At 33.3% G+C, this 17,474-nt stretch overlaps 1 protein-coding gene across 1 annotated transcript in view; it reads left to right on the forward strand.

Annotated features, from left to right (window-relative positions):
* LOC133182129 (uncharacterized) overlaps nucleotides 1-15,074 on the forward strand; it is a 33,807-nt gene extending 18,733 nt beyond the window's left edge. The window contains exons 7-12 of the mRNA XM_061316856.1: nucleotides 67-188; nucleotides 2,678-2,901; nucleotides 6,089-6,199; nucleotides 6,323-6,379; nucleotides 6,459-6,571; nucleotides 14,951-15,074. Of these exons, the coding sequence (XP_061172840.1) occupies nucleotides 67-188; nucleotides 2,678-2,901; nucleotides 6,089-6,199; nucleotides 6,323-6,379; nucleotides 6,459-6,571; nucleotides 14,951-15,067 (744 nt within the window). The 3' untranslated portion in view covers nucleotides 15,068-15,074. The remainder of the gene's footprint in view (nucleotides 1-66; nucleotides 189-2,677; nucleotides 2,902-6,088; nucleotides 6,200-6,322; nucleotides 6,380-6,458; nucleotides 6,572-14,950) is intronic.
* Nucleotides 15,075-17,474: the final 2,400 nt, after the last annotated feature.

The following is a 17,474-nucleotide window of genomic DNA, read 5'->3' on the forward strand; positions in this document are numbered from 1 at the left end:
TTTGTTTTTAAAGTCAAGGTTTGTTCGTATGTGACTAATGAAAATTCTTCATTTTCTATTTTATAGGTAGTCGAGCTTGTGAGAAAAACTTTAAAACGCGGTACAAAGCTGGCAGTGTTTGATCACATCCCAAGTAACACCCCTTTTATACTTCCTGTGGAGGAACTGACTAAAATTTGTCAACAACGGTATTTTTCAATATCTGTTTAAAATGACTTTATTACTGTTACATCTGGTTCAGAGCTTTACGGGTACTTGAAGTAGACAGAGGAAATCAGAATTGATTAGTTGTCAGATCAGATTCTCTTCATACACTACTCTGCATATGAGCTATGCTAGTATGTGTGTATTTAGCAATAGACGTAACCAAAGTTTTACTCGGGGCACTGTGAAACTAAAGCACTATGATGATGAATTATAATACAGCTTTAACATTCTTTGTCTCTCGTGTAATGTTAGAGCATGAATTCAGGAGAGCTTTTTTTTCATGTACGATTTTTTAACGTTGTAATATGCCACGTATACTATTGTAAAGTTTCTTCTGTCTAACATAGCTAGTCAAGGATAGTGTAACATTTTGAAAGGAGGTGCCTTTTGAACTATTAGGCTATTAACTCATGGTATAGTAGCTTTGAGTTCAACCACACCTTACCGAATAGAGTAAATGGACGTCAAACGGATAGCAAAATTTTCGATGTCCGGTGTAGTTATACGACGGAAAATTCTGACCAAGTTCAAAACTTGGAACGGACATTCGAAAACCGTTTTGTTAGTTTCTCATGTGTTGAGCATTCGTTTTACACGGTATGTCACTGCTTTTTACGATAGTGTATAATTGTTCGGTTTTTGTCCGTTTTATGCTACATACATGTACGTTGATTGCAAGTGTCCAGATAAGCGAAGGATAACTTACGTCAGTGTTTTTAATACCAAAAAACTGCGTTCTGGCACCGTTTCCCCCCATCTGTTTAACGTTAGCGCTATTTTGCAAGGTGTGACGGAACCCTTAATTTGCTAATCTTGTTCATTTTTATATTTTCATTATTTAGAAGCAAAATCAAGGATGGTTGATCATGCTTCACAAATGAATAATTTAGACTCATCGTGTTATTTCAGCGTTATCATATAAATCGATGGCAATTTATCAATTTAGTGACATCGACTATTGTATCAGAGCAGTTTTCTACCGTTATCATTAATTTCCATTCTTCTAACTTATGCTCAAGATTCAGGTGTTTTGAAATGTCAACATCCCCAAAATGTTCGGAGTTTTAATATCATAAAATCAAATTGAACAGTAAATCTTAATGAAACATACCTGTTGTGTGTAATTGAAAATTTTTAAAAAATTAATGTTGACATCACGATTTTCTGCTGAGTTCGTCTACATGTAGTTGTAAATGAGCTACACTGTATACTACTGATATAGACTTCTCCTGGAACAAGTGTCTCTGAATCAAGTGTTTAAAAATAGGTCTAAAGTAGTCAGTATGAATCTTAATTGAAGAGAGATGCATTGACAAGAAAAAGATATTTAAAAAAAAACAGGCAGTTTTTAGCTCACCTGATTTGAAAGCTAAAGTGAGCTTTTCTGATCACATTTTGTCCAGCGTCCGTCAGTCCGCCCGTCTGTAAACTTTACACATTTTCGAGTTTTTCTCCAGAACCATTTGGCTAATTTCAACCAAACTTGCCACAAAACATCCTTGGGTAAAGGGAATTCACTTTTTTTTCAAATAAAGGGCCACGCCCTCTTTCAAGGGGAGATAATTCAGAATTCGTGAAATTTTGATGGCATTTTTTTTTTAATTGTGTAGATTTATTTTTGTTCAAAACATGGGTAGGTTTTACATAAAAATATATAGGAAAATTCTTTAATAAGCTTCTTTTAAAGAACAGCAAAGCCATGATGTCATATTGATATGGAAGCATCCGCAGGAAATGTAGATTCAAATTTGTTCAAATCATGACTCCAGGGGATAGAATGGGGCCACAATGGGCGATCAAAGTTCTAAATAGGAATATATAGGGGAAAAAATCTTAAAATTCTTCTTATCCAGAAGATTAGTGCTGCTGGTATTAAAGCATCCTCAGGTATTATATATTCAAGTTTGTTCAAACCTGACCCCTGGAGGTTAGAGTGGGGCCACAATAGCCTATCAGTTTTACACTGGGATATATAGGGAAAAATCTTTTAAAATCTTCTCAAGAATTTCATAGCCATGTTAAGTTATATTGATAAAAAAGTATGTTCAGGTAATGTAAACTCAAATTTATACAAATCATGATTCTCAGGGATAGGATTTGGCCACATTTTAAAAAATCTTCTCAAGAACAGCAAAGCCATGATTAGTCATATGAGTTATGAAGGCATCCTCAGATATTGTAGATTCAAGTGTGTTCAAATCATGACAGCTGGGGGTAGGATGGTGTCGCAACAAAGAATCAAATTTTTACATAGAAATATATAAATAAATGGGAAAAAATCTGCTGATGAAGTACAACAGGATCATATTGATTCAGGTGAGCGTGATGGCCCATGAGCCTCTTGTTTTGATTATTTTTATTCATTTTCAGATACTTCATTACTTTAATCATGTCCTTTATTATGTACAACGACTAACATACAAAAACGCAATCTGATTCCGGATAATGATGTCTTTGTTTAAATTAAAAGTAATGTTCCAATCCTTATTGATGGGGCACATGCACTGGGATCTCTAGATCTTCAATTAAGAAGCTTCTGTCCAGACTATTACGTTAGCAACTGCCATAAATGGTTCTGTTGTCCCAAAGGGAGTGCCTTTTTGTACGTCAAGGAAGAACGACAACAACATACCAGACCGCTGGTTATTTCCCATGGATTTGGATCGGGCTTCAACTCAGAATTCATTTGGACAGGTACAATTAAACCACGGAAGAATTTTGCAGAATTGATAAAGTGTGTTATGGGCTTCTGATTGTTAACCAAGAGGCAATAGTTTTTTTACCTCTATCTCAAACAGCGACTTCAGCTCCATTCCATCCGTCATTCCGACACGCTAATTAATAAAGGCGGGGAGTGGGGAACTTTTTACGTGTAATATGTATATCAAACAGTTTTAAACCCACATACACAGTGATTGTACACATTAGAGATATGCACCTTCTATTTTTGTCCCCAGCTGTCGTTAAGAGCGGGGATATTGATTTGGATTTGTCTGTCTCCGTCCATCCATCTGTCTATCTGTAACAATTTTGTTTCCGGGTGATATATCTAAAAGTCAATGAAAAATTTTAGTTTCCTTACTTAGGTTGGAGCCCTATTGATTTTGAGGTCAAAAAGTCCAATATCAAAGTCAGAAATTCATGTATTGCATAAAATAGTTTTCCAGATGATAACTTTAGTTATCTGTGGGCTTTTGAAATAAATTAAGATAAATGAAGATAAAGTTAATAACTCTCTCTAGCCTTAGAATACCCCAATTGATTTTGAGGCTAAAAAATGAAAAGTCAAGGTAACAAATTCATATATGGTATGCAGTGCTTTCCAAATTCACTCCAGTATTTAATATCTTAAACATAAATGTATTTTAAGCGGGTGGGGGGGGGGGTGGGGGGGGAGGGGGGCATAAATTCCCTGTATTAGTTCTTAAAGTATAATTCTACTTTTTAAAAACTGCACTTGTTATATTTTTTTTAAACAAGTGTCGTAACAACCAAATGTTTCTTATCATGCACGACTGCAGAAAAATCCATGACTCTTGGTATGGATAGTACATACATGTAATTTGTGTAATCACTTTCCTTGGAAAATTATGTGTTAATTAACATTGAAATTTACACAGTGATTTTACATACATTGAAATGTGTCAAATGTGACCCTCTGTTTTGGAAAATTACAAGAGATGAACTTGGGTTTTTGTCATTGCAATCGATATGGAGAGTTAATGTAATCTGTCCCTTTGTCTCCATTCATTTGTAAACAACCATTAAAGAAGTACAAATATGTACCCTAATTTAAATTAAATTAGAAAAGGAGAATGCAGATTTTCAGCTCTATTGTTCAAAACCAGTATATTTCGACGATGTTGCCATGGTTACTAATTTTTAATGTGTCCTTTCAAAACTCTATTTCTAAATTTTAATCTGATGTCCAGAAAACTTGAAACACAAATTCAGGACACAAAGATACTTTGAGTAGAAGTCATGGGTCAAAAATATTGACATCAATATTGACATGACTAAACGCTTATTTATTGATGCTGTTCAGAAAAATGTCATTTTTAACTGGAAAGAAAGTTTTCAGGTGAACAGTGGGGGTTAAGAAAAATGCTTAAATAGGTAATAAGCTCATTTATTCAACGGTCAAGGTGAAAATGGCTTATTTTCACATTTTTTTGTCATTTAATATTTGAAAACATGTATATTTCGACATGTAATTTTCATGTTCGGTAAACACTTTAAAGAGAGTCTGATGCCTTTAGCTTCTGTAGCCACTTGTTCAAGATCGTAACTCAAGATTATTGATATTTATAAGCATACTGCGGGGCCCAGTGTGACTTTATCCGTTTTTAGTTTCAATTTGCTTATGATTTTTCTGACATTATGCATGATAAGCAACATTTGGTATGGTAGCATATTTCTGCCCCCTACATGCAAGATAAAATATGTCAAAATGCGTGAAAAATATGTCAACATGCAGGAAAATTATGTCTACATACAAGAAAATTATGTTAACATGCAAGATAGCAATCTATGGTGGCATATTTCTGCCCCCTACATGCAAGATTAATTATGTTAACATGCAACATAATTATGTAGACCTGCGGCATAGTTAAATCAACATGCAAGATAATTATGTTGACATGGAAGTTACGGATCATTTTTGAGAATCTTATTTTAATATTGGTAAACTTACTAACGCCATTATATGACATCATGCAAGAAAGATACAACAGGATTATGCTGACATGGGAGATAAGTATGTAGACATGCATTTTTTATGTTAACATGCAAGATTTATGTCAACATGAGAGTTAATTATGTCAACATGCGAGATACAGGTATGTATGTTAACATGCAACATATTATCTTGCATGTCAACATAAATATCTTGCACGTTAAAATATATTTCGCATGTTGACATAAGTCGCGCATAGATAAGTTGCATGTTGACACAAATAAGTGGCATTTTGACATAACTTGTATGTTAACATAGTTATCTTGCATGTTGACATAAATAAATTGCATGTCAATATAATTATGTTGCTGCTTGCTTGTATGATGTCGTATACTGGCGTTAGTAAGTTTACCAACATTAAAATTAGATTCTCAAAAAAAATTGGTAATTTGCGTGTCAACATAATTATTTTGCATGTTGACATAATTATGTTGCATGTTGATATACTTTTCTCACATTTTAACATAATTTATCTTGTATGTAGGGGGCAGAAATATGCCACCATACTTACTAACGCCATTATATGACATCATACAAGCAAGATGTAACAGAATTATGTTGACATGCGACTTATTTATGTTAACATGCAAGATAATTATGTAGACATCTGACTTCTTTATGAAGCAAGATAATTATGTAGACATGTGACTTATTTATGCAACTTATTTATGTCAACGTGCAAGATATGTTAACATGCGAGTTAATTATGTCAACATGCGAGATATGTATGTTACATTATGCAGCATACTAGTAATTCTGTTGCATCTTGCTTGTATGATGTCGAATACCGGCGTTAGTAGTAAGTGATAACTTGCATGTCAACATAATTATTATGCATGTAGACATCTTGCATGTTGTCATTTTTTTTCTGGCATGTTAACAAAATTTATCTTGCATGTAGGGGTAGAAATATGCGACCATAGTTATATGATCTGGATATTGAAATTAAATATCCCTGTAATGTATTATCACTTTGATTCCTTTGTTGTATGGTGAGCAATTCAAGGAAATGCTGCTTATTGCACTTCAGTTATATTATACAATTCATTAATTTTTTGTTGTGAGCTTGTGCCATTGTTTCAATTTTATGAAATTGCAATAAAAGTAAAATGTTATGCCATCATATTTTAACAATATCGTTTTTAGGTTTACATGACTATAGTCCCTATTTGGCTATTCATGTTATGATAAATTTCTGGGAGGAAGCTGGCAAAGGAAAGATTCTTAATTATATGCACCATCTTTGCAAAGAAGCATGTAAGTTAAATATGTATTAAAGAAGCAGATATTTCTGGAGTTATAAAAAATAGTTTCTGACATAAATTTTTAACTACATTTTTACTAAATCAGTTTCTAGATCGAAAAAAATTCTTTCTCCAGCTGATGTTTTAATGAAGAAATGGGGAACAAAGCTACCTATACCCGAAGAATTGTTAGGTATTGTAAAATTAAAAACAATTAACATTTTGAAATCTGATGAAAAATGTTGCTGCATTATTTATTTTTAATTATGTAGGTTGCATGTGCCTTGTGCAGCTTCCTCCAGCCATGTATGAAGAATTTCAAGACGTGGATTATTCTGTAGCTGAACAGATTCAGAACACTTTATATCATAAGTATAGTATTGAGGTAAAAAAAAATTGTTTCTATACGTACAATGAAATTGGTTGATTTAATATGTACAATCAATTTTTTAAAAAAAATACATTGATTTGAATAATTCTCCAAATAAGAGTAAAGCATGGGCTCTTCATGGGTAGATATAAACAATTCTGATGCTGTCATAATTTGGCAAGTTTTGATGATGTAATTTTAAAAAGACAATAATTGTCACTCTCTCTTGCATATACGTGAATAATCCTAAATCAAAGAAATATTATTTACCACTGAATGTGCATACCTTTTTATTAGAGTTAGAGGTACATGTAGATTTGTTGTTAATTTCAAAGTTTTGCTAGATTAAGACCAATAAAATACAAGTAAGTGATTCAACACCCAAGTATGTTTTACCCTTAATTAATTACCCTATACCATCTAATTATACAATGAATCCATATTATACGAAATAAAATAGGTCATTCCGGAATCATTTGATATTTTAACTATAAAAAAATCATGAATTTTTTTGCCTTAATATACAATGTAAAGGCATCCTGAGTAAATACTTACATTGTTTTATCCAAATATATAAATAGTATGATAAATTAAAGTCCAGGCTTTTTGATATCATTGACAGCTGCTTTTTCAATAAAAATGGAACTCGTAAATATACTTACCTTGTCATTGGTCATTTGCAAAATTATTTTGTTAAAAAACATTCTGATTGTACACACAAGTACTTTGAAGTTGACATTAAAATGATGCTTGAGTTTCTGATTGACAATATCTATGTGGTTTTTGGAGACCAGGTCTTCCAACAATCTATTGGAATTTCTATGGGTACCAAATGCGCCCCGTTATTAGCAGACCTTTTTTGTATTCATATGAAGCAGAATTTGTTCAAAAACTTGTACGTGAAAAGAAGAAATCACTTGCTGTGGCGTTCAACTCGACATTTAGATATATCGACGACGTATTGTCAATTAACAATGGCTATTTTCATTCTTATGTCGATACGATATATCCTGGTGAACTTGAGATAAAAGATGCCACAGAGTCCGACACATCTGTTTCATATTTGGATATTTTACTTGAAAAAGACGTTAATGGTAATCTAACAACCAAGCTTTATGATAAACGTGATGACTTTAACTTTTCAATCGTCAGCTTCCCTTACTTATGCAGCAATATACCTTCATCACCTGCATACGGGGTATATATCTCTCAGTTGATTCGATACGCAAGAGCATGCTCTACGTATGTACAATTTCTAAAACGAGGTAAATTATTGACAAATAAGTTGATGAAACAAGAATATCAGCTGTCTCAGTAAGAAAATGTAAATTTTTTACATGTGGGAATAGGTAGAATAGTTATCTTAAAAAATGGGAATAGGTGGAAAACCATTCATTCATTCATTCATTAAGCCTCTCCGGCTTGTCATCGCACGGGTGTAATTGATCGTTTTCTAAGTGTTAATTGCTGTTTAAACACCATGTCGTTACCCAGCCTGTCCTGTGTTTTTTTAACGATTTAAACTAAAGGATATGTGAGTACCCTGGACTGATTATAATATGTACCTTTAATACTTTTTCTATCGTATGCAGTTACCTATCAAATTATATTATTGAATAAACATCTGATTATGGTGACAATGCAGAATACACAGAACAGACATCTGGTCTGAAAATTTTTCAATGTATCTGATACTTCAGACATGTTTCAATTTTTTTTTGTATTGAAATAAAACAAATATACTGTTCGGATCAAATATAAACAGTCGCCCGCGTGGCGCAGTGGTTAGAGCGCCTGCTCTTGAGTCGCGGAGTAAGGAGTTGATCCTTAGAATCCCACTGTGGCACGTGGAGACCGGTCTTTCGGATGAGACCGTATAAACCGAGGTCCCGTGTCGCAGTAGGTGATGGCACGAAAAAGATCCCTCACTGCTCAATGGCCGTAAGTGCCGAGTATAGGTCAGAATTTGTAGCCCTCCACCGGCATTTGGTGGCGTCTCCATATGAGTGAAATATTCTCGAGAGGGACGTTAAACAATCAATCAACCAAACATAAACATAATGGTTTATAGCCTTCTTGTTTGTTTGGACAGAACCTACTGATGAAATATGTCAAGAATTTTTTATACGATTAATCGATCGGAACGTCTTGAGGTTAACCGATTGACAATTCTGTATTTAACTGCCACCCCTAGTTATAATTTGAGTACTCTACCAAAATTATGAACTTCATGGCCCAAAGGGTCAGGGGTTCTGGTGTGTGTGTGTGTTGGCCGGGGGGGGGGGGGGCTCTTTTGATCATATAGTGATTTTTTTTATTTATAAATAAATTTTCTCTGTTCCTGGGTATAAAACAAACAAACCAAGTCATAGTTATGATGATCAAGAGTTACCCTTCCATAATTATGAAATTTGTGACCCTGGGTCATGGGTCCTGCTGGAGGGGGTCTCTATTGATTATATAGTGAAATTGCATTAATTCTTGAAAATCTTCTTCTCTGCTCATGGATGGATTTTCAAGGATGCCTTTTCAAAAAGTTTGAAATTCATAACCCCAAGGTCAGGGGTTGTGTTGTCAGATTGGGCTCTTTTGAATATCGGATAAAAATGCATTATTTCTTTGAAAATTTTCTTCTCTGCTCATGCATATGGTTATTTAGCAAACATACTTAATGTGTGGTTATGATGAGGTTGGGTGCCTCTTCCAAAATTGTGAACTTGTTGGCCCCTTGGTCAGAGGCTTTGTCGTTAAGATGGGGCTGTATTGAATATATATTGAAAATGCACAAATCTTTGAAAATCTTTTCTGCTCATGGGCATCTAGGAGGCAAACAGGGTGTATAAAGAACAGTGGCACTTATGGGCCCCGGTATAAAAGGTGAAAAATGAAGTTCAAATTAAGCATAATTTTTCATATCACATCATCAATCTAAAACTATATGATTCAACAAATTTTAGCGCTGAAATTCATGTTTATACAACGAGCAAAGCCATACAGTGTGGTAGGGGTCAGCCGACACTTGCGATTTTCTATAGTAAATTGAGGATGGGCATTCATTTCAAAGCCGTTGCTTATTGTCAGCATAACGATGTACAAACTTGTGCCAAAGACAAAAGACGCATTATACATTTATAAAACTTGTTTGAAAGTAAGAAATTCTAACAACATTAGGCTAGTACTTAAAATATTAAAAATGTATGAAAAGTTCAATGAGCGAGAGCTTTCTTCCTGTGTGACCTTTGTTAAACCCACTTGTGGAATAAATTATTTTAAATAGTCACGTGAGTTCTACCCGGTAAACATTCCTCAAAGTGCTCATCGTAAATCATAGCCACGTTTTGTATCGTTCGCCAAAGTTGTACCGCTTTAGAGATGTTTGCTTGTATTTGGTTTTATGAAAAAGGGTAGCGTAAATATATTTTAGTGTCGTTTAAAATGTCATCTTACATAAAAATTTACATAAAGCATTTTTAACATTGATGAAAGACGATGGTACCGGTATTGAAATTCATAATATTATGCAGTTATAAATAAATGCAATAATTTATTTAATTTACATACATGACTGTACAATAATTTAAAATTTCAAAACTTGTTACCAAAGGATTTCCTAAAAACACAGATGGAAAAAATAATTAATCAGCAATCATTTCTAGTAATTATTACAATGCTAAATGAAAATGATTTGCACAAACTTTTTTTACTCATTGTTACTTATATATTCAGCTCTACTGGTTTTAAATAACATCAGTAACAAATAAATCAAACAATGTTCTTAAGTGGTGTAACAGTAAAACACTTCACTCTACACACCTAAATATCCTTTTGTAATTTAAAATTGATATAGAAAATAATGTTAATATTTATTGTATTACTTCAAATGTAATTGTGCATAATTCTTAGTTTGATCACTCTAGCTATAGGCAACTATTCAGCTTCATTTGATTTTTTATAGATAAAATAACGCTAGACATATCATTCCGCAAAAGCGCCCGTCGATGATCCACCACCAGATTGTTCAAGTGCCGATTTAACTGTCTCCTCACCCTAAAAAGACGAAACCCAAATAAGTTCGGTACGACTTTTCCGGATTTAGGGTATCTATATGCATTTGAAAATCTCCAATTGTTTAAATTCCATGCTGATTAGGTGACGTTTAACGTGATTTTAAATTAGAAATATCTACCAGTGTTTAACTATTACCAACAGATAAGGATTTGGTAATATAAATATATATTAAAAGGATACTGTAAAGGGGCCCATTCTGTACTGCTTAAGTGCACTGCCCTTTGTAATATAAAGGGTATTTTTACCAGATTTATGAAAATCTGCACCACTTGGTCAATTTATTAATTTGTATTCAACTGAAAGACCTTATTCCCCTTTTCTATTCACCTAAAATTATTACTGTAAATAAATGTAATTCAAAGGTCAATTGGATAACAGATTAGACAAGAATATTCCTAATAATTAAAACAAAAAGTACTTTGATAGTTTTTATGTTCAGGTAGACTTGTAGCTAAACGATAATAAAAAATGGGACAAAAATATCTTATCTTTATACATTAAATGTTCTTCGAAGACTAAGAGAAGCCAATGTGAGAGGGAATGAGATGGGTTTACTAAAAGTGCTCAAGAACTATTATTCATGTTGAGTCTGCATGGCGATAGTGACAAATGGGAGGAAGTACAGGCGAGTAAATGGATGAACTTTAAGATTTGTTACTGAGCACTAAGTTAATTAATATTTTGCTAATCCCAACTATCTTGCTTTTGGGCAACAAAGCTTCATTTATTAACTTATTTTGTATAATTTATATTAAATCTATGGATCCTTTACAGTGATACATTATACTCAGGTGACGTTGGAGGCCCTTGGACCTCTAGTTTGAAAGAAGTTATCTCAAATATTGTTTTCAGACAATCTGTTATAGGTTAACAGTACAATAGTATCAACTGAAAATACACCTACAAATTACTTTTCACACAAACCATGGTCTCTCTTACACATGCAAATCTATCAACACCGGTTTGATATCAGGATTAATCGTAATTAAAGATGACAGCAACAGTATCTTTTTGATAATTGAAACACTGCTAAATCTATTAAACACGTGATTCTCACATAATGTTAAGAATTGTAACATGTAAACCATTTCGAACAGAAATAAATGAATAAGAAAGGGAAAATAGAGTGTACTTTTATTAAAATGTGGCTCCGACAAAGTATAGATCAAGGACAGCAAAGTATATATGATGAAAAATTAAACGAAAAAAGTCGCACACAATTCAGTGATTAAATGACCTTACAATAATTTTGAAAAACATCAGTCAGCATTCGACTTAATGATAGATTGTATTTGCTGACAAGGTCATAGTATCGATCATAGAGCTTGCGAAATGTTGACTTCAAACAAGACTATCGATATCTTTGTTTCACCAACTTCTTTGTCAATAGCTTGCCTCGTTTTAGAAATTGTTCGTACGGTGAACATGCACTTGCGTATCGAATCAACCTGGAGACATAAACTCCATATGCAGGTGATAAGGGTAAACTGCTACATAAATAAGGAAGTTGACGATAGAAAATATGAAGTCATCAGGATAATTAAAAAGTGTTGTTGATAGGTTACCATTAACGTCTTTTTGTAGGAAAATATCCAAAAATGAAACAGATATGTAAGACACTTTGGTGTCTTTTATTTCAAGTTCACTAGGATATATCGAGTCCAGATATGAATGGAAGTAACTATTGTTAATAGATAATACACCGTCGATACATGTCTAAATTTCGAGTTGAAGGCCTGAGCAAGTATTTCCTTGTTCTCATTTAGAAGTTTCTGAATTCTGCTTCATATGAATATTAAAACAGGTGTGCTAATAAAGGGGCGCAATTGATACCCATGGGAATTCCGACAGATTGATGGAGACTTGATCTCCAACCAGAATGTTTATCAACAAAATAATTTTAAAAATGCCCAATTACATGGTAAATAAATTTACGAGTTCCACTTTTATTGAAAAAGCAGCTGTCTATGATGTCAAAAAGCCAGGACTTTAATTTGTCATGGGAAATGGTTTTATTGAAGTGTTGAAAAGTTGTACCATTTGATGTTATTGATTTTGTTAAGATTTTGTGATTTCAAATTTTCAAAACGTTCCTTGTAGTTTTTTAGTATCCACATCTGATTTACACCACTTTCCGAATAAATTGTTGTACAATACTCCAGAAGTTTCTCCATCACTGTTGTTTATTTTTTAGTGAGGTGTAAAGAAAGGCTTGCTAGAACATTAACTGAAACCCTCTATATATCTTTGATGGAATTATTATAGAGTTTAGGAGTCCAGTAGAAGTATGGTAATTCAAATTCAGTTTGATTGTTGTGAATATGAAAAATATTTAAAACTGACATGATTTTGCGGAATTTCCTCTTTAGAAAGGTAGCTATGGGTGTACATGTTATGACGTTCTCCTTTCAAGCCAATCTTATTATTCTGTATTCTCCCACCAAAAACTATACTTCAATACTCTGCTTAAGAGGAACTTTGTATAAGTTATTCTTATTCTCTTAGTATGGAACTGGTCACAGTAGCCTTGTGGTAGGGCGTTCGCTTCGTGATCGGTACGCCCGCGTTAGATTCTCGTTCGACGCGCTGCGTCAAACCTAAGACGTAGACATAAGTAGTGACTGTTCCTTATATTAGCCAAGCGCTCGGCATTTAGAAGTCAAAGTTGCGGGTCCCTCGGATGAGACCTTAAAAAACCGGGGTCTTGTGTCATGGTTGGCGTTGGCATGATAAAGAACCCTCACTGTTCAATGGCCCTGAGTGCCGAGTATAGGTCTAAATTTGAAGCCCTTCATCATACGATGACGTCTCTATGTGAGTGAAAAATTCTCGAATGGTACGTTAAACATTATACAATCAACCAATCTTAGTATGTAAAAGTTCTTCGATCAGCACATTAAGCTTTATGATAAATGTGATGACTTCAATTTTTCAATTGTCGACTTCCCTTAATTGTGTAGCAATTAATATACCCTTATCACCTGCATTTGGGGTTTATGTCTCTCGGTTGATTCGATACGCAAGAGCATGCTCTAGCTATTGACAAACAAGTTGACGAAACAATGATATCAACAGTCTCGTTTGAAGTCATCTTTTCACAAGTTTTTTGGTCGATACAATGACCTTGTCAGCACATACAACCTATCATTGAGTCAAATGCTGACTGACGTTTTTCATATTAATTGTTAGGCCATTATTTACACACTGAACTGTCTACGGATTTTTCCGGGTCGGCAGGGGATGCTCACACCTCCATGGTACCTGCTCCCACCTCTAAATTTTGAGGCCCGTGCTTTTTCTCTGCTCCAAATTTGTATCGTTTCATTGGATTTTCGAGATTGAATATTGTTCGTTATCTTTATATTTCATCCTGAGAATTAAAGTAAAAAATACAACAACAACAAAAAATGAAATGTTAGCATATTCATATATCTATTTAAAATGATTTGGGGATAATTAAGGCTCTCACGTATTGAAATCGTGGGTTATAATTAGTCAGTTTTCAAGATGTAAATTGCTGTTTGAAAACCATGTCGTTACCCAGCTTGTCTTGTGTTTCTTTAATTATTTTAATGAAATGATCGTTGAGTATTGTGAACTGATGATAATAATGTATATCTTACCTCTTCTATCCTTTGTAGTTACATGTACCCTACTTATTATATTATTAAATTTAAATTAAGCTGAATATGGTGACAATGCAGAATGAGCTTGCCTGACATCTGCTTCGAATTTTTTAATGTATCTGATACTTCAGGCATGTTTCAGGGTTTCTTTCATTCATTTTTTTTTCTTCTTTTTGCTTTTTTTTTTGCCTATCAAAATTAAAATTAAATATTATAATTATGTAGTGTTCTGATCAAATATAACATAATATTATTAACAACACACTTATAGTCTATTTGTTTATTTGAGTAAAACTAACAATGATGAAATTTGTGAAAAAATTTTGATACGATTAACCGGAACGTCTTCCGATTAGCGATTGTCAATTATGTATTGCATTGCCATTTCTGATATATATATATATATATATATATATATATATATATATATATATATATATATATATATATATATATATATATATATATATATATATATATATATATATATATATATATTAATATATATATATATATATATATATATATATATATATATATATATATATATATATATATATGGGGGGTGTATGTATATATATATTCAGTACTTTTAATCATTTATCATTTGCAGTATTCAGGAAAAAAACGCTTGATTAAATCACAATAGCGGGATATCACTCACTTCAGCATCTCATTGTGATTTTACTTTTATCCACAGGTTCCTATAAAGGCAGTTCAGGGGAAACTATACGTTAGAGTTTCAACCCACGTATACAACTTTATCTCTGAATATCTGAAACTTGGAAATGCAATACTTGAAATAAAATCATCTTGAAAATTAATGTCTTCTCGTTATAAAATTCAAAGATTTTTTTTGAAGGTTTAATTATTTAATATGCTATTATTTAATTATATGATACATGTGTAATTATGAAAAAAGAAAATTGATGACGTCAGATTCTGGAAGCATAAACATGTAGCCTTACATATGTGACACTAGACTCAACTAAGTTAAATATAATATATTTTAATTTATTTTCAATCATGTTTTAATGATTAAGACTATACTAAAGATTTCGGGAAACATATTGTTATAGTACTTTTTTTTCTCAAGAACAGCTGGTTATATAATGTATTAACATGACGGCATTCCCATGTAATTTTCAGATATGATCTGAGCGCTGCCCCTGACACTAGGATGGGGCAATGATGATTGAGATTTTAAAGATTTGAATTGAAGATACGCGAAAAAGAAACTTTCTCAAAAAAGCAGACAAAAGTCAGTTGTATAGTTAAACATGTGTCCATCTTTAATGTATATTCAAATCATGGTTCTTTGGATCTTTTCTCCATATGTCTAATGCACTTTCAAATTAATTCAAAGCATGACCCCTGGTCTGGAGCAAGGTACCAAAGAAGGGGATTAAAGTTTAATGTAGAAATGATGAGGGAAAAATATTTTAAAATTGTATAATGAATGATTCCTCAAATCATAGTACCTGATCTAGGTTAGAGCCACAAAAAGCGATTGCTTGGCAAAGGGACAGCTGCTACCTATTTTTTTTATCGACTTTGGTCAGTCGTGGCCGTGGTTCTAACACACGGCCTTCCGATCACTGAGCGAGCGCTCTACCGACTTAGCTACCGTGGCGGCAAAAGAGATTGAAGTTGGTTCAAATAAAGAGTTTATAATTAGCACTCTTTCAAGGGAATATAATTAAGAAATAGGAAAATTGTGAGGGCCTTTAAAAATTCTCAAGAACCACTGGTCCAGAAAAACCGATTCCTCTGTTGAAGCTTTCTATCATAGTGTAGATAGAAATTTGATAAATCATCCCCCAAGGTTAAAGTTTGCGGCTAAGAGAGGGAATCATAGTTTTGCATGGGTATATCGAAAAATGTTTGAAAACGTCTTCTTTACAATAGGAAGGTCATGATTAGTAATAGTAAGATGCATCCTCAGGTAGTACAGATGCAAGTTTGTCGAAATCATGACCTCCTGAGTAGGGTGGCGCCACAATAAGGGGGTCGATTTTTAACATGGAAATGTATAGGATAAAAATATTTTAAAATCTTTTGAAATCTTTTTCTCAAGGACAAGTAGGGTAAGGATCAGTAATAATAAAATGCAAGCATTCCCGGGTAGTGTAGATTCAAGTTTCAAGTCATTGCGCCCCCCTCCCCCCGGTGAGGGGGTTAAGATAAAGACACATATAGGGGTTCAAAGTTTTGCAAAGGAATACATGTATGGGGAAAATATTTTAAAATTTTCTTTTCAAAATCGGCAAGAGACCGCCATTACTGATATCTATATTGTCACATTTACTCTATATCTGTTTTTTGATTTATATTTTTGATTTTATCCTATTTGGAGCCCAAGTTCTTCATGGGTATTTATTGGACATAGTTGGGTGATTCTTTTTTTCATGCCGAGTTCCGTACAAAATGCACGGGTCTTTGATGGTTAATGTGAAAGTGTGACTTGCAATAGTCAAGTTGAATTTAGTTTCCTATTCTACAAATTTTCATCAGTATTAGATACCTTTTGATAAAGACACTCTGCTTCTAAAGTCTCGGGGGAGTGCATATATACATGTAGTACCGGGAACATACTGAGGTTGAAATTAGGTGAAATATAGTAACTTTGTGCAGAATACATATATTAGAAAACACTTTTTGCTTTGTTTTTTCATTGGACATTCAAAAGAGTTGTGGTTCGAGCTTGGTCAACCGGCAACAAATATGCAAGCATCTTTAGGTAGTGCAGAATCTAAATTGTTCCTGTAAATTATGCCATAATAGGGGAATAAAGTCTTACATGGAGTTATATCATGACCCTTTGGAGCTAGCGTTGGGCCACAATATGGGGTTAGAAATAGCAATGTGAATAAAAATAAAAATTGAATTTTTTTTAATATTGTGATGGATAACAGGAAGGCCAAAGGGACTCAGGTGAGCGTTGTGGCCCAAAAGCCTCTTATTCAGAATGGTTAGGTAACTCAAGTAAGCGTTGTGAGCCAAAGACCTCCTGTTAAGAATATATAAATAAAATACTCGTTCTTGTAGGCAAGATTAATCATGGAATCTGTATTCAAGTTTGTAGGAAAGAACAAAAATGTTTGACTGAGATATGTCGCTTTTGACACCAAAGATATTCTTTGTATTTTATTCCTTATACGACTTTTTAAAATTATTAACTATAGTTAATTACCTTTTATTTTATTATTTTTGTATCTGTTACC

Source organism: Saccostrea echinata, unplaced genomic scaffold, assembly GCF_033153115.1.
Source record: "Saccostrea echinata isolate AGI-Se365-2 ecotype Australia unplaced genomic scaffold, CSIRO_AGI_Sech_v1 ptg000009l, whole genome shotgun sequence".
NCBI lineage: Eukaryota > Metazoa > Mollusca > Bivalvia > Ostreida > Ostreidae > Saccostrea > Saccostrea echinata.